Source organism: Salvia miltiorrhiza, chromosome 2, assembly GCF_028751815.1.
Source record: "Salvia miltiorrhiza cultivar Shanhuang (shh) chromosome 2, IMPLAD_Smil_shh, whole genome shotgun sequence".
Lineage (NCBI taxonomy): Eukaryota > Viridiplantae > Streptophyta > Magnoliopsida > Lamiales > Lamiaceae > Salvia > Salvia miltiorrhiza.
Window position 1 is genome coordinate 7489359 of NC_080388.1, and position 23548 is coordinate 7512906.

Genomic DNA, 23548 nt, shown 5'->3' on the forward strand with positions numbered 1-23548 from the left:
ACGATGACGAGGCAGGCCCATCTCGTCCACGGGCTCGCAGGGATTTCCCATCGCCTCCCGACTCAACGATCCGGGCTACTACTCCTCCGCCACCATTGATGCCTACGGTAGATGTAGAGCTTGCGGCTGCCATGGCAGACATCGACCGGGTCATGGCCAACATGAGAGAGTTCCTAGATAGGGGCAAGGCCCCTATGCAGGAGGATGATGATACAGCACCGTATGGTACGATGAGGATTACTCGTCCCGAGCCTTTGCCACCTCCAGCTCCGACCGAGCCTCGTGCCACGGCCAGGATCCGCACTAGAGACGATCCGATCCGTGAGATTGTGGACGACATTTTCCGCTCAGCCCATACCGTGCGGGAGACAGGCGAAGGTCAAGGGGAGACCCTGTTGCCCAGCGAGGAGCCGGAGGAGGATGTGGAGGAGGATCCCGAGGAGTATCCTGAGGAGAACCCCCTGGCGTCACCGAGGAGCAGCCGCACCGCGACTCAGGGTTCGCGGATTCGATAGTTTTTAGCTTATGGACGTGTTCCGGAAACGATGATTCGTTCCTTTGTTTTTGTAACTCTATGACTATGATTTTATTTTTTTTTGTTGTCTTTAGCTAGCATTAGTACGGAAACGCTGATCTTTAGGACGTTCCGTGACTAAGTACCTTTTGTGATTGTTTAGCTAGTAAGCCGGTACATCATATGGAGTACTTGGATAGACTTTTATTTTTTTGATTTGGGTGATGATGTAAAAGTCCTCTTTGAGGCAATTTTCCTTGATATATATATATATGACCCTAGCATGGGCTTTTTGCGGCAATCTCGTGTATGCTTTATTTTCTCTACGGATTTTATTCTTTAGAAGTCAGTTAAGAATGTAGTAACTATGAATAATGTGACTTGTGTATGCAATAGTTTCTGTTAATATCTTAGTTTTGGAGTTATGATGAGTTAATTTTGATAAGCAGTTCTTTACTAATTGCCTTAGACTCATGTGTAGAACGTGTTAAAATGAGTGTTTTGTAATTTTTGCAGAATGCCGCCTAAGAGAGGTCGCCCTGCTAGAAGAAATGTTAACAACGTTGGAAATCGAGATGAAATACCAGAAGGACCGCGAAACGACAGGGAACCTACCCCATCCCCTCCACCCCCTGCAAGAAGAACCGAGGAACTTTTTCTTCGACAGAATCCACCCACGTTCACTGGGACAGGCGACCCCGCCGAGGCCGAAGCTTGGGTACGCGCTTTGGAGCGTATTTTCACCTTTCTACACTGCACTGAAGAGGAACGACTCTCGTGCGTGTCTTTCCAACTAGCCGGATCGGCTGACTTTTGGTGGGAAGCCCGCCGAAAGACCCTGACTCCCGAGCAATGGGCAGCCTATACTTGGGAAGACTTTAAGACTGGATTATACGATAAGTATATTCCCAAGAGCTACAGAAAGAAGAAAGAGGCTGAAATCTATAGCATGAAACAAGGAAAGAAGACGGTGACAGAATATGACAGAGAGTTCTGTGATCTATCGCGTTATGCTCCGCAGCAGGTGGATACTGATGAGAAAATGGCGGAGAAATTTTGTGCCGGTCTGAGGCACGAGATTAGGATGACTCTAGCTAGTCATGGTGGACTCTCATACACCGAGTCTTTGAACAGGGCACTGGACATCGAAGCTGCGATGCCAGTAGAAAGGTTGGCTCTGTCACAGACCTCAGCGCCAGCCAACCCAACTGCACGCCCTCAAAACTTTAAAGGGAAGCGCCAACAGCAACAAAAACGGCCGCAACAACTGTCGCAGCAGGCGAGAGCCTTTGCTCTCACCCAAAACCAGCCCGAGAAAAACCAGGGAAACCTGGCAGGTATGGGCAAGCTTAAAGGTTTTTCCATTATGATTCTGTTCGATACTGGTGCCTCGCATTCTTTTATTTCTTCCCCTTGCGTAGATACCTTAGAAATCGAATCAGAACGAGCTAAGTGTGCCTTAAGAATCAAGGTGGACCCCGCCAAGGTGCAAGTAGTGCGCGAGTGGAAATCACCAACCACACCTAATGAAATCCGGAGTTTCTTAGGTTTGGCGGGATACTACCGGAGATTCCATCTGCTGATACGATGTGCCCTAGAAACATTACTTTTTTCAGCCAAAATTCGCACTTGCTGAATTTGGCGAACAACTTCTCCGTCTTTAATGTCTCCAGGATGATTCTCAAATGCTTTTCATGCTCTTGGTCATTCTTCGAATAGATGAGGATATCATCTATAAATACTAAGACAAAATTGTCTAAGTATGGATGGAAAACTCGATTCATGAGGTCCATGAATACTGTCGGTGCATTGGTTAGACCAAATGGCATGACAACGAATTCATAGTGACCATATCTTGTGCGGAAAGCGGTCTTGGGTATATCCTCTGGTCTGATCTTCAGCTGGTGATACTCAGACCTTAAATCTATTTATGAGAATACACTGGCTCCCTTGAGTTGATCAAACAAATCATCTATCCTTGGAAGGGGATATTTGTTTTTAAGCGTCAGTTTGTTCAACTCTCGATAATCAATGCACATCCTCATGGTTCCATCCTTCTTTTTGACAAAGAGTACAGGCGCTCCCCAAGGCGAGACACTGGGCCTGATGAAACCCAAGTCCAAGAGTTCCTGTAGTTGCACCTTCAATTCTTGTAGTTCCTTTGGGGCCATCCTGTACGGTGCCTTTGATACTGGGGCAGATCCAGGTTCTTGGTCAATGGTGAAATCTAGTTGCCCGTCCGGAGGTAGTCCCGACAATATTTCAGGAAAAACTTCTGGAAAGTCTCGTATTATTGCCACATCTTCCACCCTCTTATCTTCATTAGCTTCCCCGTTTAGGTAGACGAGATAAGCCGTGCTTCCTTTCCTTCATCATTTCTTTTCTGGCTTGCAATGCTGATATCACTGGTACTCTTTTCTTCATACCGATGCCGTGAAATTCTGTCAGTTCATTTCCAGGTGGTCGAAGATAAATTTTTTGTTCATTACAAAGGATGGTGGCGTGATTCTCGACTAGCCAGTCCATTCCTAAGATCATATCTACGTCCCACATGAGCAGAAAGTGCGTAGCAGAGCAGATCGCGAGAGAGAGAAAAGAACATAGGGTGAATGAATCGAATAATTATTTCTCTTCCCTTTGCCTACACGAAGGGGGATTTATTTTTAATTGGCAGTTTAGAACACCCTAATGAGAGCGAATCATTATAGTTAATTACTTGACCTTCTGGAATGAAACCTATGGTTTAAATCTGATAGCCGGACTAATAATAGAAGTTTCCCTACTTATTTTCTAAGCATGATTTATTAGAGGGAATATGAGAACCTCAGAGTAGAGTATATGTCTTCATACATATACTCAAATTGTTGTCTTTCCGCTGCAAACACTGATTTTGCTAAGATATTATGTTATCTTGTCAAACCATTATGTATTATTAACAATATACTCAAACTCGTTGAGTACCCATTTTGGATAATATTATGTACGGTCCCCTTGTGGCCTTCTTTGATATCTAGTTAAGTTCAATTGTTTCCCTTATACAAAGTCGAGTCATCAAGAAGCTAAACATGCCCCTTTCCTAATCTCGCTCCTAAATCCCCTCCCTTAGTCGCGGTTTCCCCGAATTTGCTATCCTTAGCAAATGCGGTCGTGACAGTCATTGACCCTTTGACGACGTCGGCGTCGTTTCCCTGATTAGCGATGGATTTACCGACGGAATATTTCGTTGGTATTTTTTAAAAAAAATAATAAAAAAATATATATTTTTTAATTTCAAAATATCCCGTTATCGACAACCCGTTATAGACTTTCATACATTCATATTTGCAATATATCAATACTACAAAACATAAAATCAATAATATTTAAGAAAATCTTAAAACTAACATTCCTAGCAAAACACATGAAAAAACAACAAATATGATATGGTGAAGGGAATACAGTAATATCTAAGTCGAGCAAACATGTTTATTGAACTTGGTTATCCTGCTGTTGCTGAAAGTTCAGTTGCCTCCAGAAAAACATGATATGTGGCTGTCCACGGTCCATCGTGTGATTACTTTATCTCTACACGTTGAAGCATGATATGTTGCTTTGCTTTCCCCAATGCTTCGTTACCAGCCGAACCATCCTTATTCCAAGGAACTTTACAAGAATGGCAATAGTCTATTTCCCATGATGGCACCCTATTGTAAGCAAGTCCTTCAAAAAGTATATCAAGGCATCAGCATATTTACAAAAAGATTCAGACTTGTTAATGAAAAAGTTGACACTCACAAGATTAAGAAGCTACAATTATCAATTCAATATCCATTTCCATAACTTAAAAATCTTAGATTAGAAATGGTATCTCTAACTATAGAACAAGACTTGGCCGATAAAAAAATTAATTGTTACTTGACAAGAGCTAGAAAAAAGTGAACTGCAGAAAAACATGCGAAGGTAAATGGTTTAGCACTAGCAGTCTAGTGCTCACATGTGGTTATGTGATGAAATTTTTAAAGATGGCATGTCTTTTGAGCAAGTAGCAATCAATAGCATATCTACGCTGCGAAGTGCATATGTTTTAGCTGAATTCAAGTAAATCCAAAGACCTTAGACGTCCAGATATTCAGGCTATCTTGGCTTATGAAAACTTTATTGAGTATCTAGTCTGAAAACATGCACATCATGTCAGGCGATTCTTGAAGCGCTAAGCGAGATAAAATGCACCAAAAGCATGGAATTCAACTAAAGGATAGTTAAATGAAAGGGAAAAATCATAAGCAGAGAAATGCACCAACTTGCGAATTACAGGTGTAATGAGTTAATGATGACTCTAGAGGCATGCACAATCTCAAAACCAAAAGAAGGATAAAGATATAACGCATACCCCAAAGAGACTATTTCACTACTAAAGCTGCTAGCATGTCCACATAACTAGAGAAGCTACCTCTTGCGGTTGGCATGATTCAATTTCACGATGGGGAAAGGGTCCTCCTATTGCAACTAAACTCAAAAATTGCAGGAAAACTCGAGAAGAACATCTTACGCAGATAGATATTCAATCTCAAAGAACGTTTCCAAAGGGCATTTAAGCCCACTCAATAAACACTAAAATCGCACGAACCAAAAAATTTGAAAGTAGCAAGAAGTTAAACTTATGTCCTTTTAAGCTTCATTTAAAATTTAAACTTGCACCACTCAAAGTGAATAGAGCCAACATACAGGAGGAAGAATGGCAGGCTGAAGAGGTAGTTCTGTAGCTGCAAAGAGACCAATAGCTGTGCGAGCAAACTCTTCTTGAATTCTCCAACTTCTGTGCATCCAAGTGTAAGATCCTACCCTGTCAACGATGATTGTTGGTGAAGAAACCTGCAGTAGGGTTGACACTCTCAATCACAGAATGAATCTCATACAATTCATTATACATGCAACTTCGTACATTAGTTCATTACATACATTACTTAGTCATCCCACAAATGATGAGCAATAATTCTAGTTCCTCAAATCAAGAACAATAATTCTTGTTTCCAATTATCCTCACAAATCATGAATGAAATGGCAGATAGAGAAACACATTTTTTTCTATTTCTAGTGCGAGAGCAAAAACAATCTTTTTTAAAATTCTAACTATAAACTTCAGAAAGTTACTGCAAGCTCAACGACAAAGACGTAGCTAGCAATACTTTGCGGCTTCCAGTTAAGCTCGCGAGAGGGACAAACGTCGCTGCTCACAGTTGGGCTGACCGATTGGGAACTTGTTGGTGGGATTTCACGACCACATATCAGTGGAACGATTCATCAATATAATAGAATATCATTCACTCAAACAGAATACCTGCCGGAATAAGGGGACGGAGGTGTTTGGTACGGCGTCTGCTATGGGAGGAGTTTGGGGCGGCGTCTGCTGTGGAAGGTGTAATGGGTAAAATTCATATGAACCAAAACTACACTCCAATAACGGACCAGCCTAGCTTGTCTCGGCAGACAGAGCAGAGCAAACACGCTTTGCTCTGGCAGAGGCGCGATCCATCTGCTCTGGCAGCGGCATGTTTTCTCTGCTCTGGCAGAGGCGCGATCCCTCTGCTTTGGCAACGGCATGATCTCTCTGCTCTGGCAGAGGAGCGATCCCTCTGCTCTGGCAGCGGCATGATTTCTCTGCTCTGGCAGAGGCGCGATCCCTCTGCTCTGGCAGCGGCATGATTTCTCTGCTCTGGCAGAGGCGCGATCCCTCTGCTCTGGCAGCGGCATGATTTCTCTGCTCTGGCAGAGGCGCGATCCCTCTGCTCTGGCAGCGGCATGATCTCTTTGCTCTGGCAGAGGCGCGATCCCTCTGCTCTGGCAACGACATGATTTCTCTGCTCTGGCAGAGGCGCGATCCCTCTGCTCTGGCAACGGCATGATATCTCTGCTCTGGCAGAGGCGCGATCCCTCTGCTCTGGCAACGGCATGATCTCTCTGCTCTGGCAGAGGCGCGATCCCTCTGCTCTGGCAACGGCATGATCTCTCTGCTCTGGCAGAGGCGCGATCCCTCTGCTCTGGCAACGACATGATCTCTCTGCTCTGGCAGAGGCGCGATCCCTCTGCTCTGGCAGCGGCATGATTTCTCTGCTCCGGCAGAGGCGCGATCTCTCTGCTCTGGCAGTAGCGCCATAGTAAACATTTCAACGCGAAAGTATACAAACTGGATTATAAGCTTAAGAAAACCTAGTCAAACATGGGTGACGAGGTCAAACGAAGGTCGCGGAAGATCGTTTCCTAAAAAATCGGAACCGCTAGGGTTTCAAAGAACATTCCAAAAAGCCCTAACCCTAATCGCTTCCCTGCAGGCCCATAACCTATATATACTACTTCACTAACACAGTCAAGGCACGCCGTCATTGATACTCATACTGTCAATCTTACACTCCATTGATCCCCCGTTCTCCCCGCTCTTTCGTTCCGCCTCCACGCTCACAACTTCAAGGGTTCCGATTGCTTGACTAGCCCCGCTAGCCCGGACGTTCGTTGCCCCTTATTCATCGTCGCTCACTAGCTTTGATCTAACTTCCGGGACACCCCGATCTTCCAGATACTCCATTTACTATTGCCTTTTCCTTTATCATCTACTTATTTTCGTTACGTTACTTACATTACTATTTTATATCAATTCGCTGACTTGAGCGTCGGAGGCCCTTCCATCGACACCCCCACCGGTGCTCTTCGGAGGGCTCTAACGTTATTTGTGGTCTCAGGTTGCTAGTGCTCGTCGATCCAGACGTGACTGACGTCGCTTCCGTAATTGTCGGATTCACCCCCTACAGAAGGAGATTAGGGTAGAGTAGCGCGTGGTTATTTCAAAACGAAAGTGGAGCAGTGGAGCGGCGGCGGTGAGGCGTGGTGGCAGCGAATCACGGTGAGGCGCGGTGGCAATTGGAAATCATGGGGGGATGGTGATGCAATATATTGGGTGAAAAATAGAAGGGACTAGGGAGGAAGAAGGTATAAGTGAAGGCCGATTTTTAGGGCTCACCGATGGAAACACATCCGTCGCCCCGTTTAATTTATAAACTCAGAACATTAAACAAAAAAAGAGTACAACGACGGAAGAAATTCCGTCGGCAAAATTTTTAAAAAATCAAAATATTTGAAAGTACGTAATTTAACGACGGAATCATGTCCGTCAGTACTACTTTTCCGTCGGTAAATTTAAATTAAAAATTCAGAATATAAAAAATAGCTGAAATAACGACGGAACATGACACCGTCGGTACTTGTCCATCGGAAGGCCGTCGTTTCCGTCGATATTTACGTGGGAATTTTTCTCGGCACCATTCCATCGGTAATTTAGTCGTTTATCATGGAACTGTAAATCTGTCGTTGTTCCATCGTTAAGTCCGTCGTTAATTGGTGACGGAGTGTTGACCGTCATAAATTTCGTCGGTACCCGGTAGCTTTTCTTGTAGTGTATCATTTGGGAAATTGAGATGGTTGGAGTAAAATTCGAGGGCTAGCTTTCCTATTGAACTAAGGATTTAATTCTGCAGTTGGCTTGATGAGAGGAAGACTGGGGAATCCTGAGGAAGACTGGGGAATCCTGATGATCGTCGAAAAGGTCCGAGAGATAAAGACGCCATTTGAGATTGAGCGCATATTCATCTTGAGGGTTTGCTTGAGAATGTTCTTGTGAGAGTAAATAATTTTGTTTATCCGGCGGATTTCTATGTTGTGAGGATGAGTGGCGTGCATTCCAAGGGATCATCGGGAGTCCTTTTAGGTCGACCTTTCCTACGAACTGCTAAGTCAATCATTGATGTTTGTAATGGCACAATTAGTTTGGACTATCAAGAAGAAAAATATACTTTTAGTATTGATAATGCCATGAAAACTCCTAATGATGTTGAAAATGCTTATTCTAGATGCTAAAAAGAAAATGCTTATTCTATTGATGTGATTGACCCTCTTGTCCAAGAATTTCTTGAGACTGAATTCATGCAGGATAAGTTGGAGCTGACCATGATAAAAAGCTGGACAGAATTTGATGCTCAAGGGATGAACGATGCAGAGATCAAAGAGGCCATCATGTCTCTTTATGCATAACCGGAAGTGGTCAGCTCAGGAAGCCAGTTCTGTTTACCCAAACAGACATCGTATGGCAGACCACTGCAATCCGATGAGAAGCCGCCGGAGTTGGAACTCAAGCCTCTTCATGTGAATCTAAAGTATGTCTATCTTGGGGATACTAATACTCTTCCAGTCATCATTAGCAGCGATCTGACCGCAAGCCAGGAGAAGCAGTTAATCACCGTGCTCAAAAGGAATAAGAAAGCAATTGGGTGGACTTTGGCAGACATCACTGATATAAGTCCCGACGTGTGCCAACATTACATCTTGTTGGAGCCGGATGCTAAGCCTGTTCGAGATTCGCAGAGGAAATTGAATCCGAACATGAGGGAGATCGTGCTTAAGGAGATTCTTAAGCTTCTTGCTTTGGGAATCATTTATCCTATCTCTGACAGTAAGTGGGTGAGTCCGATTCACATGGTTCCAAAGAAGTCGGGATTGCAAGTGGTTGAGAACGAGAAGAATGAGTTGGTGCCGATGCGTCTTGTTACTGGATGGCGCATGTGCATCGATTATCGAAAATTAAATGTAGCCACCCGCAAGGATCATTTCCCTCTACCATTCATTGATCAGATGTTGGAACGCCTCGCTGGACAATCCTTCTTTTGCTTCTTGGATGGGTATAGTGGCTATTTTTAAATTTATGTCAATCAAGAGGATCAAGAGAAGACTACCTTCACCTACCCGTTTGGTACATATGCATGTAAAAGGATGTCGTTTGGACTGTGCAATGCGCCCGACACCTTTCAAAGATGCATGATGAGCATCTTTTTAGATTTGATCGAGAAATGCATAGAAATCTTTATGGATGATTTCACAGTATATGGAGCATCGTTTGAGGGCTGCCTTGACAACTTGGAGAAGGTTTTGACACTTTGTGTGGAGAAGAATATGATCTTGAACTTTGAAAAGTGCCAGTTTATGATCAAGGAGGACATCGTCTTAGGCCATGTCGTTTTAGAAAAATGGATTCAAGTCGATAAGGCGAAGGTGGATTTGATAGCGAAGCTGCCATATCCTACAAATGTGAAGGAGATCAGAGGTTTTCTTGGTCACGCTGGATTTTACAGACGATTCATCAAGGATTTCGCAAAGATCGCGCAACCGTTGACACATCTACTGCAGAATGACGTGTTGTTTGCCCTTACAGACGACTGTAAGCAAGCATTTGACTTGTTGAAAACCAAGTTGACCACGGCTCCTATTATGCAACCACCTAATTGGAAGCTTCCCTTTGAGCTTATGTGCGACGCTAGCGACCATGCGGTGGGTGCGGTTCTTGGACAAAAGTTGGGGAAGGAGAGCCACGTGATATATTATGCTTCGAAGACATTAAATCCGGCTCAATGCAATTATGCAACAACGGAGAAGGAGATGCTAGCAATTATTTTTTCTTTTGAGAAATTCCATTCATATCTTTTGGGAGCAAAAATAATTGTCTACACGGACCATGCCGTGTTAAAGTTTCTACTCTCAAAGAAAGAATCAAAACCGCTCTTGATAAGGTGGATTCTTTTGTTGCAAAAGTTCGATTGGAAGATTCGAGACAAGAAAGGCGCGGAGAACCATGTTGCTAATCATCTAAGTCGTTTGATCCAGAAGGATGAATATTCTCTTCCTATCAACGAAGCTTTCCCGAAGGAACATCTCTACGCTATCCAAAACTGTTCAGCTATCTGTTTGCCCAAACAAAACCTCCTTTCCGAGTCAGCAGTATATTCGATCGTCGATAAAGGTCATTTCGATCCTTGGTTTGCCGATATCGTCAATTATTTGATATTTGGAAAATGTCCACCCATGTTCACAAAAGCACAGAGGATGAAACTTAGGAGTGAGTGCAAGTATTATTTCTGGGATGAGCCGTACTTGTGGAAAGTTGGAGCGGATCAGATTATTCGCCGATGCATTCCCGAAGCAGAACAAAAGGAGATTCTCTTGCACTGCCATTCTCTAGCCTGTGGTGGACATTTTGGCCCAATGCGGACAGCGCGGAAGGCGCTCGATTCAAGATTTTTTTAGACCACGTTGAATAAAGATGCTTAATTGTTTTGCAAAAGCTGTGAGAGATGCCAACTGACTGGAAGTATCTCCAAACGAGATTAGATGCCCCAAGTTTCGTTGATTTTCTGTGAAGTATTTGATGTGTGGGGATGGATTTTTTTGGGCCGTTTCCGAGTTCATTCGGAAATCTCTACATTTTGCTGGCCGTTGACTATGTATCAAAGTGGGTAGCAGCAAAGGCCACAAGGACAAATGACTCTAAGGTGGTTGCTGCATTTTTAAAATCTCACATCTTTACAAGGTATGGAGTGCCGCGAGCAGTGATAAGCGATCAAGGGACCCATTTTTGCAACCGCACAATTGAAGCTTGATGCGGAAGTATGGAGTTCAACATAGATTGGCTACTCCTTATCATCCTCAAACGAATGGGCAAGCCGAAGTTTCAAATCGGGAGATTAAGCAAATCTTGGAGAAGACGATAAATCCCTCAAGAAATGATTGGAGTTTAAGGCTCGACGACGCACTGTGGGCATATCGAACGGCCTATAAAACTCGTATTGGCATGTCACCTTATCGATTGATATTTGAGAATATGTGTCACTTGCCTGTTGGATTAGAGCACAGAGCTTATTGGGCAATCAAAAAGATGAATATGCAATCGCCTAAGTGTGAGGAGGAAAGGAGATTTCAACTTCAAGAGTTTGAGGAGCTTCGTCTTGAAGCTTATGATGCCTCGATGTGGTATAAGGATCGCACCAAGATGTGGCACGACAAGAACTTGCGAGGAAAGTCATTTATAGTCAGCCAAAAGGTATTTTTGTTCCAGTTAAAGCTGCGGTTGATGCCCGAAAAATTGAAGACGAAGTGGATTGGCCCCTTCGTGATATAGTTTGTTTACCCAAACGGGGCATTTGAGATTCGCAGTTTGGATACGGCAAAGATGTTTACCGTCAATGGACATCGATTGAAGCCGTATTATGATGCATCGTCCTTGGCAGAAGTGAAAGAAATTTCGCTACTGCCGTAGAAGCATTCTTAATCTCATTCGAGAGTCGAGCCGACGACGTTTAATAATGGCGCTTATCAAAAGGCAACCCGATTTTCTTTTCCTTTTTAATTTTCCGCTTTGTTCTTCTTTTCTTTGATTTTCGCTTTTCGTTAAGTTTTATAAGTTTCGTAGTTTCCTTTACTTAGTTTTACTTTATGTTTCCGTTTAAAAAATAAAAATAAAAAAATTGCAAGTTCTTCAAGTGTTGGGCGTTTTTTTCAAGTGTTGGGAAGAAATTGCTCTTTAGTCTACTTGGGGTCGAATTGCAATTCTCAAAATTCTAACTTGGGGTTATTTTGCAGATAATGAAAGCTTGGGGTTAAAATTGCAATTTCCAGGAACTAGGGCTTTGACCTAGTCAAATCTTCCCCAACAAGCCAATTTCCCCCATTCGACTCTCTCCCTCCCAACTCCTCCCACTGTGCATTAGACTTGAAGCTGGACGCACGATAGGAACTGATTTCTTCGCTTTATGTGTTGAAAAGTGGTGTTTCTATTCCTTTGCAACATTGGCCCTCGATCTATTCCTCTTCACAAAATCAAAAATTTTAGGAAGTGAAAAACCCCCCTCTGGAAGCTGTGTTGATATGGATTGATTTCACAGTGAATAATATATTGAGTTTTATGGAAGAATGCAATTACAAGGAAACAAAGCAAAAGATGGCAGACATTAAGGATGTGCTATATGCACGGAACAAATAAAAAAACTGTAAAAATATGAATACGGGTGTCTCTTTATCTCTACTGTTGGATGGTTTTTTTACTTTATTTTTTGCTTCTTAGAATTTTTTTGTTTTGTGAGGAATAATAGATTTAGGCTATAGGAACATTGTCCAATGAATTTTACATTTTTCTTCTTTTAGATTTTAAAGTGCATAGTTTTTATAATTTGGTGGTTACGAGTATGAAGTTATTCTTCTTCCAGATTTCATGGTTCATAGTTTTGAGAAGACGGTGGCTATGAGATTAGGATGATTTATCAAAAATTTAATTTAGAAGTTAGGGATAAAATAGTATATTTATTATTATTATTTTAATTATAACTTTTAGAAAGGGGCTATGAAGAGTGAAAAATAGGCTATGAATAGAATTACCCTAAGGAAAATCGATTACCAAAAATCTGCAACCCATTTTCTAATTAAGAGCAAAAAGCATTGAAAAGATATTACTATCCTTACTAATTACTTAATAAAAATAAAAGAAAACTAAAATAAATTTTAACTTACAAAATAGGGAAAATTGCATGTAAATACACAAACTTTGTCGAAAATCCATATTTGACGCGAAGTTAGGATTAATATTTTACATTTTAATACACCAATTTAATAAGTTGTTCAATTTTGACACATTTTCAATTTCCGGTAATCGGAAAATGTGACGTGGCTATTACATGTCAATCACTTATCCAGCTGGAAGGGAAACGACAACGTATTGGGAAATTTGCATGTCAATTACTCAGGATTCAGCAGCGACGTACCCCTTCTCTACAAGAATTCAGAAACGACGGCATTAGCGATTCATGATAGGGAGGAACTCTGAAGGCGGCGGCTAGGCTTCCGCCAAATTGCAAAACGACATTAGCGTCGAAGGGACGCGCAGACAGGGCCCAGCGGCCGCAGACGATCGCAGGCGACGCGGATTTCTATTGGAGACAAAGAAATTAGGGCTCGTTGCGATCGCAGACGATCGCAGCGGCGGCGCTGGATCCCTCGCCGGGAAGAAAATCGAGATAGAAAGATGCGAGGTTTCCTGGTCGCAAGGATCCCGACCACTGATTTTCGAGGTATGGAACTCAAATCTGTTGTGGATGGCACGCGGAGGAGGTCCGATTGATTGTGGCGGAATGGATTCAGAGATTTTCCAGAGATTTTTAGCAAATTTTTTACGGAGATGGTAATAGATTCAGGAGAGATAGATAGAGAGGCGATCGAGAACTTCAAAGCTAGGATTTCAGATTATCCAGATTTTTCCAGATTGGTGGAAGATTCCCGTCGATTTGGAGAGAATGGCCGGTGGTGGAGAGAATGGCCGTCGATTTCAAAAGCTTTTAGATCGAAATCCCGACGACTGATTTTTTGTGCTGAGATTATTAGAATTTCGGTGTTCTTGGGTACTGTGAAATTGTCGGCTCCTTTTTTTCGATGAACAATAGTTGGAGAAGAACAAACTCACTGGCGAACAGAGTGGCACGTGCCGGCGAGACACGTAGGTGCCACGTCAGATTTTAATTTGGGGGGAATGAAAACTGTGTCAAAATTGAACAACTTCTTAAATTGGTGTATTAAAATGTAAAATCCTAACTTCGCGTCAAATATGGATTTTCGACGAAGTTTGTGTATTTTGGTGCAATTTTCCCTACAAAATATAAAATAAAACAAAATAAAAATCTAACTTTGACTTAACAATTAAAAAAGAAAAGAAAAAAGGCCGTAATTAAACGTGAACGAGGAACGGTTCCTCTTCTTCCTCCCATTTCAAATTCTTGAGCGGTTCTTCTTCTTCCTCAGTACCACCAGCGGCGATCTCCCCTCTCTGCGGCAACGACAACCTTTCCCTAGAAATCTCCACCGGCGGCGGCGACCTTCCTCTCCAGCGGCAATGGCGATCCTTCCTCTATGGCGCGACCTTTCCTCAGCGGCGGCGACTTCTAGAATCGACAGCTTCCACTCCAGCAGTAGCTGGCAATGCGACTCTTCCTCGTTCTCTCGTTCTCGCCGGGCATTGGTGTCAAGAATTCTCTCATTGTTCTTGGGGTCATTAATTTCCTTCGCATGTTATGCACCTTCGCGGTGCCTGAGGCGAAGGGTAAGTCGCTGGAAGAAGCGTCTCAAGAAAATATGGAAGAAAGCAATGAGCAACAAGGAGCTTGAGATTGATGAAAATTGAGGATGTATTGAAGAAAGCAATGAGCCACTCATTTAATCGCAGCAGGTGCAGAAGAGAAATGGCGCCGAAGAAGGGTGCGAAACTTTCGGCAGCTGGAATTTAATTAGTTAAAAATAACTAATATATTTAATTATAAATTTAATTCACTAAGTAGTTTATGAAAAATAATATTTACTTTATCACTAAACAGAAGAAGGCTAGGCGAGACCTTGCTGCCTCGCTTCTTCGGGAGGAAACGCACTGGTGGCAGCGTACTAAACAACATTGGTTACAAGAGGGTGACTGCAACACCAAATTCTTTCACGATATGGCTTCGGCCAGACGTAAGAAGAATAAAATTGTTCGTCTCCAGCGTGATGATGGCAGCTGGACGGAAAGTGTGGATGATATTAGACTTGTGGCCCGTAACTTTGAAAATCTTTTCGATGAGTCTAACAATGTTACTGATTTTCATCGTGTCCTTGACCGCCTCAATCCGGGTATCGATGGAGCTATGAATGAGGAGCTCACCAAGCCGGTCACCTTGGACGAGGTCAAAGTTGCTGTTTTTCAGATGCATCCGGATAAGTCACTAGGGCCGGACGGCTTTAATCCGAAATTCTATCAGAATTGCTGGGAGGTTGTTGGTGCCGATGTGTTCCATAGCTGCTGTTCTTGGCTGGAAAATGAGGGTTTCCCTTCGGGTCTTAATCACACCATGGTTTCACTTATCCCGAAGGTGGACTCGCCTTCAAACATGAAGGAACTCCGGCCCATTGCCCTTTGCAATGTCATCTATAAGATACTCTCTAAAGTTCTTTGTAACAGGTTAAAGAAGGTGTTGCCCGGCCTCATTGAACGTTCCCAGCCGGCGTTCGTGCAAGGAAGATTGATCCAAGATAATATTTTGATTGCCTTTGAGGCCATTCATACAATGCAGAAGAAAACTCGGGGTAAGCACGACTTCTTTGCCCTCAAAATCGATATTAGTAAAGCGTATGATAGAATTGACTGGAATTATCTCGACGCTATCCTTTCCCGCTTTGTTTTTTGTGATAAATGGAGAGCTTGGATGAACCTGTGTGTCCGAACGGTCTCTTATGATATCCATGTCAATGGTGGTGCTATTGGTTGTATTATTCCGGGAAGAGGGCTTTGCCAGGGCGACCTGCTCTCTCCCTATCTCTTTATCTTGTGTGCCGAGGGATTATCAGCTATGGTTCATCACGAAACAGCTAGGGGTTCTCTTCATGGGTTTCAAATCGGCAGGGGGTCAGGGCCTGCCATTTCTCACCTCTTATTCGCAGATGATTGCATGTTCTTCTGCCGGGCTTCGGCGATGGAGTGTACGGTACTTAAAAGAGTTCTTGAGGCTTATGAATCTGCCTCTGGCCAGGCCATTAATTTTAAAAAATCTGGGGTGTTCTTTAGCTCTAATGTGGAGGCAGGTATTCGTGAGAATATTTCTCATTCCCTGGGCGTTTTTTCTCCTTTGAATACGGGCCGATACTTAGGCCTTCCTTCGCTGATTGGGCACAAAAAGAAGGAGATTTTCCAGTACCTCTGAGACCGGCTTTGGAGTCGTATTCAGGGATGAATAGAAAAAAGTTATCTAAAGCGGGCAAGGAATTACTCATCAAGGGTGTCGCGCAAGCCATCCCCTCTTTTTGCATGAGTATTTTCTCTCTTCCGATTGGTCTTACGGATGAGTTGGAAAGAATGATGAATTTCTTCTGGTGGAGTAATTAGGGTGCTGTCGGTAAGGGCATTAATTGGCTGAAGTGGGAGCGACTTTGCGTCAATAAAAAAACTTGGCGGTTTGGGCTTCCGGAGCCTGCAATTACTCAACGCAGCTATGTTAGGAAAAACGGGTTGGAGGTTGCTTGATGAGCCGAAGGCGTTGGTGTGTAAGGTTCTTAAGGCCAACTATTTTCCTCGGAGTGACTTCCTCGCAGCCAAAGTGGGCCACAACCCTAGTTTCTCTTGGCGGAGCATTTGCTCGGCGCAAGACCTTGTTCGGTGGGGTGTTCATTGGCGGATCGGGGATGGCTCTCGGGTGCGGGTGTTCGAGGATCCGTGGATTAGAAAGGATGACTCTTTCTATGTTTCTTCTCCTTGTCCTCCCGAATGCGTGGGCATCAAGGTGCAAGAGTTAATAAATGTTGAAACTGGTAGCTGGAACATGGACCTTCTGCGTTTCTTTGTTAGCAAGGAGGATGCTCGGCACATTGTCAGCATTCCTATTCTTCCAAACCCTCGCTCTGACAAGCTCATATGGAACTTTTCGATTAATGGCAGATATTCCGTCAAAAGTGCTTACAAACTTGCTAGCTCGCTCACTCTTGACGACACCCACCGGGTCGAGGGCCACTGGGGGAGCCTTTGGAAGTTAAATGTCCCTCCGAAGGTCAGGAACTTTCTTTGGAGAGCAGGAAGAAATAATTTACCCACAAAGGATAAGCTCATTTCTCGTGGTCTTGCGGTTGGTGGCGAATGTGCGCTGTGTCGAAATGGCTTTGAGAATCTGTGGCATTTATTTTTTCATTGTCCGTTCACCGACAAATGCTGGAGGTTAAGTAATTTACAGCCGATTATTGAGGCCATTATGGAGAGCTGCGAGTTTTTTGTTGAAGCCCTCTTCATGGTCATTGGCGGTTCTGTGGAGGAAACTAAAGCTCGGATTTGCATGACCCTTTGGCAAATCTGGAAAGATCGTAATATGGTGGTGTGGAAGAATGTCTTTCCGAGCCCAGCTAACTCGATTGTGCAGGCGGCGGATGCTAGGACAGAGTGGCTGCTGGCATGGTCTAAGCATCCCCAGCGCAGGCCTCCTGTGGGGGCTGCGTCGATCTGCAAGGGTTGGCACACCCTTCCTTTTGGTGCTGTCAAGTGTGATGTTGATGCAGCGTTTTTTAAAGAAGATTACTCCATGGGCATTGGGCTTGCCCTTCGTGATTATGAGGGCAGTTTCATCCTTGGTAAAACAGTTAAAATGCCGGGTCTAAGAAGCATGGAAGAAGGCGAGCTCATCGGCATAAAGGAGGCCCTTTCTTGGCTTAAAAACTTGGGTTACACACGAGGTTGGGTTGATTCGGACAGTAAGCGTGCATGCGACATCGTGAGCTCGGGAGAGAGCAATATTATGGAATTGGGAGCTATAGCTGCTCTTTGTCGTGCTGACCTCATTGCTAATATTAATTGTGCACAATATATATACGGTTGATTGATTTCGTACATAGTTAATTTTTTACAACTGTGTCATTAAGGGTATGTTTGTCTTTTCATATCATTTTGACTCCTAAATTCATATTTTTATGTTTGTGGCTATATTCTGTAAAAAAAAAATGTTTGTGGCTATATTATATACTCCCTCCGTCCGCCAAGATTATGTCACAATTACTATATCGGGCATCCGCCAAGATTATGTCACTTTCCTTTTATGGCAATGGTCTCACCATCCTCTTTAATATTTTATCCTTACTAACACTCTTTATTTACAAAAAAATCACTCAAAATTCAATCTCAACCATTCATCTCATAAAGTGGTGGGACCATTTCTCCACTACATCAAAATCATCACCAATTTTATTAAATCTCCTGCCCAAGCAAATTGCCATAATCTTGGCGGACGGAGAGAGTAAGTTATAAATTATGTGAGATTGGTTAAGTAGGTCTATTGTCACTTAAAGGGACAACCCAAATCAATTAAATCAAGGAGGACCAATGGCCCAAAATTCGTTCTTCTTTGTAAAACTCACGCACGCACACAACTCACTTTACTCACATACATCACACGCGACAGACACCCACATTCAGATCTCTCTCCCTCTCAAAGCTCCGCCCGGCGGTTCATTTTCTGGCGAAGCCGCGCCTGAGCGCCGCCTCCCCTTCTCTTTTCTCCCCTCTGCCCGCTTTCAGACTTAACTGCCCAGCCAGCCGCCGCTCGTCTCTCTAGCCGCGGCGCCGCCCTCTGCAAAACCCTAGGTTTTGCCCCAATTTTCCGCTCCATTCACGGCGACTCAGCCTACAGGCCGCACCTCCACGCCACCGCCGCCATCTGCCGTCTCACAGCCTAGTACCCGCCCCTTCCCTGACTCGACTCAGCAACTTCACCACATGCACCCCTCTACTCAAATCGGCACCCACAGACTCACACCATCGCCTACCTCTACTCTTTGGTCCTGGTAAAAATGGGGCCCTGAGCGAAACTAAAAAAATGGGCCCTCAATATATTATTGTGCGCAATATATTAAAAAATAGAAATATTTTATTACTTATAAAAATGACTTCGTCTAGCGTTTTTACTTGCAAAATCATCTACAACATCATCCAAATTTATGTTATCTAAAATCTCTTTTTCTATACATAATATTGCCAAGCCATTCATTCTAGGAATATGTTCACTCTCATTCAAGTCATTTCTCTTTTCACTAGAATCTTCAATCTCATGAAGCGCATCAACATTGTTCACATTTGAAGTTCCAGCTTTTTCTTTAGAAGTTGTATTCTTAAGAATAAACTTATCCATATCACCCTTCTGTGATTTAGTGAGTTCTTCTATTCTTTTTCTTTTTCTCATTTCCACATGCTTGTTTTCTAGGTGGCCCCATGTTTCACACAATAACACTCAAAGTAAAATGATAGAATAATAGCACCTGGAGGTTGGAGAAATTGGAGCTTGAGAGTTTGTAATAGGTAGCCCCAAACCTAATAGTCTGCAAATTATAAAAATACAATTAGAAAAAGACATCCTTATATCTGTCGAATCAATACCAAATTAGCATTAAAAGATTAATTTGCAGACTACATCCTATGAGCCTAAATTAGTTTGCAGAATACATGCTTATTGCTTATGATAGAAACGGAACAATCGAACAAACTTACCAATTACCAGAATCCAGATTCCAGAAGACAAATAGACAATGAGGGTACAACAACAATCTTCCCCGCTACGAATCCAAACGAAGACAATCTGTAAATTGCAGTGTGATTTTTTTTGCTCAAGAACAAGAAGGACAATAATCAAAGAGTAAATTGGTGAGAAGAATTAATTTACCTCATTCTATTTATGCAACTATATATGTGACTGATTCTGATTCAACGGTAAAAATTTAGAAATTGAAGAGATTAATACCTTCCCCCTGCAACGGCTTGAAGCAGAGGACGAAGCGTTTTCTTTTTCCCGAGAATTATGACTGGAATTTGAAACAAATGAGATTTAATGTTTGATTTTAGATATCTAACGATATTGGTATTTACCGATAACAGATTTTGGGCCAAATTAACAAGCTTAATATTTTTATTTAATTATGGGCCTATAATAACTAATGAAATATAATAATAATTTTGGGCCCTCAAATTTTTGGGGCCCTGGGCCGTCGCCCAGGCTCGCCCGCCCCCAGGGCCGGCCCTGGCCGCCTGGACACCCTCACCAACTCTCTCTCTCCCTTCGGACGGTAAGCGGCAGCCGCCACCGCCATCCAAAATGAAAGCTTTTAAAAAAACACCTTTTTTCCTTTTTATTCGTTTCTTTTTGGAAAGAACATGCTTGCATACCCAGTAATTTCTAAAGTTTTGTTGTTTTCAGTTATGAAATTGTTGGTTTGGTAAGCATGTAGCAACATAACAGCATAGATATGATAAATCATAGTGTCATTTAAAAAGCTGAAATAAGTCGGAGTTTAAAATGGTAAAACCTTTAGTAAGGTTATTCTGTTAAGTGATTTCTATTTCTGCAAAAAAACAAGGGTAAATATCATTTTAAACCTCAAACTATTTTCGCACTATCAGTTATATTATGAACTATTGAAAATGAATTTTTAAACCTTAAACTATCAATTTTGTATCAATTGTACCATTCGTCCATTTTTTTTGCTACAAAAATTTGACGTGGCTCACCGGATACCACGATCTATTAGAATTATTCTTTTTTTACTTATATTACATAAAATGACGTGATTATATGGCCTACTAGTTAAAAATTCTATTTAGAATTATTCTTTTTTTACTTATATTACATAAAATGACGTGATTATATTGCCTACTAGTTAAAAATTTAAAGGGTAAAAAATGGATAAAGGGGTACAATTGATACAAAATTAATAGTTCAAGGTTTAAAAAATCATTTTCAATAGTTTAGGATATAATTGATAATGCGAAAATAGTTTGGTGTTAAATTGATATTTACCCAAAAAACAATATATGCAAAAAGGTTAAGAAGTAGTTCTTGTTGTGTTGAAGAGAAATAAAGAGAGGAGGATGAAACTCGTTGCTGGGGTGAGGGAAATGGAGGAATGAGGTGTAGGATCAACAGTTGAAGGCATGGACAGATGAACAGAGAAACTGCAGAGTGCAGATGAAGGTATGGGCAGGGGCGGAGCCAGGGGGGCTAGGGGGGGCTAGAGAGCCCCCCCAAATTTTGAAAAACATTTTTTTTTTTTTATAATATGTCTAAAAATGTTGTTATTATTATTATTATTATTATTATATTTGTATTTTAGTAAAAAAATGTCTAAATGTATTGAATGCCCCCAAAAATTTTTTAGTAAATGTTGAACTATATTATCTATGAAAATGTTGTTATTATTATTATTATTATATTTGTATTTTAGTAAAAAATGTCTAAATGTATTGAATGCCCCCAAAAATTTTTTTAGTAAATGTTTTGAACTATATTATCTATGAAAATGTTGTTATTATTATTATTATTATTATATTTGTATTTTAGTAAAAAATGTCTAAATGTATTGAATGCCCCCAAAAAAAATTATAGTAAATGTTGAACTATATTATCTATGAAAATGTTGTTATTATTATTATTATTATTATTATTATGATTATTATTATTATTATTATTATTATTATTATTATATTTGTATTTTAGTAAAAAATGTCTAAATGTATTGAATGCCCCCAAAAAAAATTTTAGTAAATGTTTTGAACTATATTATCTATGAAAATGTTGTTATTATTATTATTATTATTATTATTATTATTATATTTGTATTTTAGTAAAAAATGTCTAAAATGTATTGAATGCCCCAAAAAAAAAATTTAGTAAATGTTTTGAACTATATTATCTATAAAAATGTTGTTATTATTATGATTATATTTGTATTTTAGTAAAAAATGTCTAAAATGTATTGAATGCCCTCAAATGTCTAAAATGTGGGCGAGCTGCAGAATTTGCACTCACCTTTCTCTTATAATTCAATTAAGTAAATAATAAAAATCTTGTTCCAAACAAAATTTCAATTATCTAAACTTCAAATATGTGGCCCGATTTTATAAATAAAATCGGGCAATATGGGAAAAAGCCCAATAAATAAACAAATAAATCTTAGTACGGCTCAAATAAATACTTATCAAAATTCCAACACACATAAGTAATTAAAGTCTAACATAGACTTTAATTTAGATCATATATAAAATAATACTAGCATATATAATTAATCTATATAGGGAAAATGTGCGGATTGGTCCCTGAACTTGACACCGCTAGAGCTCTGACCCCCCATAGTCGACCGAGTTGCATAGACCTCCCTAAACTTCCGAAAAAAGGGGCATTTAAACACCCTCCGCTAAACGATGCTCAGACGCCGTTTGCTTTAATTTTTTTTTCTTTATTTTCGACGCCCCCCACCAGATTTCAATAGGTTCTTCAAAATTTTCCAGCTTTTGGTTGGGTGTTCTTCCTCAAGGTTCTTCCCCAACCCGTCTTCACCGGAAAAAGGGTCCTCCATTTTTCCAAGTAGTCATGCCGCCGCCAGCCACCACCACACCAATCTCCAAATTCCTTTCTATCTGTTTCTCTCATAGGATAAAATTCCAAAAAAAAAAAGAGAGTCTCTCTGTTTCTTAGAAAAACTGGAAGTCCGGCACCTAAATCTGAAATCGTCAAAGAAAATGGGGGGTCTATGCAACTCGGTCGACTATGGGGGGTCAAAGCTCTAGGGGTGTCAAATTCAGGGGCCAATCCGCACCTTTGCCCATCTATATACTATCACATAGTCAAATTAAATAATATGCAATGCATAAAAAAAATTAAAATAAGTAAATCTTACAAAAGTTCATGTAAATCATTTTGTTGGCATTAAAATAAATTCATTTTCACTTATCCTGCGTAAATCATCTTAATCTAAGCTTAAAATAAATTCTAAACTGGATAGAAAAGACGGGGTATTACATGGATAATCAGACATATTTTTCGGCATCATGAGAATATTCCGCATGTGTAAATTTTTCGAACTTTAAGCAGTAATATTCTAACATCACAAATATTGCTACTAAAGACAACTCAGAGAAATCAAAACAGACTCCCTTGATCTCAATTAACATACCAAAAGCTTTGTCTAATTTTACAATATGTGAAATAGGCGTGCAACAATCACTCTGGGGGTACAAAATGACATGCAATCTTGCATCTAGTTATAAGGAGACAAATAAAACAAAAAGCAAGCCAATTTCCTTACCTTGAACCCAACTGAGAGCTAATTTACTTCCAAGAGCATCTACAATGCAACCATTCATCCACTTCGAAAAGCCAATGAGGTCAAACATGACATAAACATATGAGCATCCTTAAATCCCAGAATGTCCAAAGCTGATATTTTTATCTACATTCATATTTCAATTCCCAAATCGAAAAAAGATTCTAGACCCGACAGACGACATCAAGAACCCCAGAGCATACAAATGCACACAACAGATGTACAATATCATGGCATGAAATTAGTACCATAAGATAAAGCAAAAAAGAGAAGCACAAACCAGAGCGCGGTACAGACGATTGCGGACGGACTTCATATCGCGGCGAGGGAGGTCGGTGAGGAAGATGACACGCAGCGCCAATAGGGATGCTTACGAATCGCCGACGAGTGGAAAACGGAGTGTCGAAACTTATAATATAATGTTGTGTGGAGAATACTCAAGATTTTGATGGTTGGCTGAAGACCGAAGAAGGCTGCTGCTTTAGGATTTTGATGACCGAAGAGGATTTTAATTTAAACATCTTTAAAAAAAAAAAGACCAAAAAGGCC

The 23548-nt window shown here is 41.4% G+C and overlaps 2 protein-coding genes across 2 annotated transcripts; one reads left to right on the forward strand and one right to left on the reverse strand.

Moving 5' to 3' along the window:
• Nucleotides 1-3797: 3797 nt before the first annotated feature.
• LOC131007930 (CLIP-associated protein-like) lies at nt 3798-6874 on the reverse strand. Its single transcript, XM_057934842.1, has 4 exons — nt 6786-6874; nt 5832-5940; nt 5219-5365; nt 3798-4213 (listed from the first exon to the last, which is right to left on the reverse strand). Exons 1-4 carry the CDS (start codon nt 6872-6874, stop codon nt 4178-4180), a joined length of 381 nt encoding a protein of 126 aa, XP_057790825.1. The 3' UTR covers nt 3798-4177.
• A 4093-nt stretch (nt 6875-10967) lies between these two features.
• LOC131007931 (uncharacterized) lies at nt 10968-11486 on the forward strand. Its single transcript, XM_057934843.1, has one exon. It carries the CDS (start codon nt 10968-10970, stop codon nt 11484-11486), a length of 519 nt encoding a protein of 172 aa, XP_057790826.1.
• Nucleotides 11487-23548: the final 12062 nt, after the last annotated feature.

Coding starts and splice junctions, on each gene's coding strand:
- LOC131007930 (XM_057934842.1), bottom strand. CDS start 6,874: ATGACGGCGTGCCTTGACTGTGTTAGTGAAGTAGTATATATAGGTTAT. Junction 5,366..5,831: donor CCGTCCCCTTATTCCGGCAG/GTATTCTGTTTG, acceptor ACCCTACTGCAG/GTTTCTTCACCAACAATCAT. Junction 4,214..5,218: donor AGCCTGCCATTCTTCCTCCT/GTATGTTGGCTC, acceptor TACTTTTTGAAG/GACTTGCTTACAATAGGGTG.
- LOC131007931 (XM_057934843.1), top strand. CDS start 10,968: ATGCGGAAGTATGGAGTTCAACATAGATTGGCTACTCCTTATCATCCT.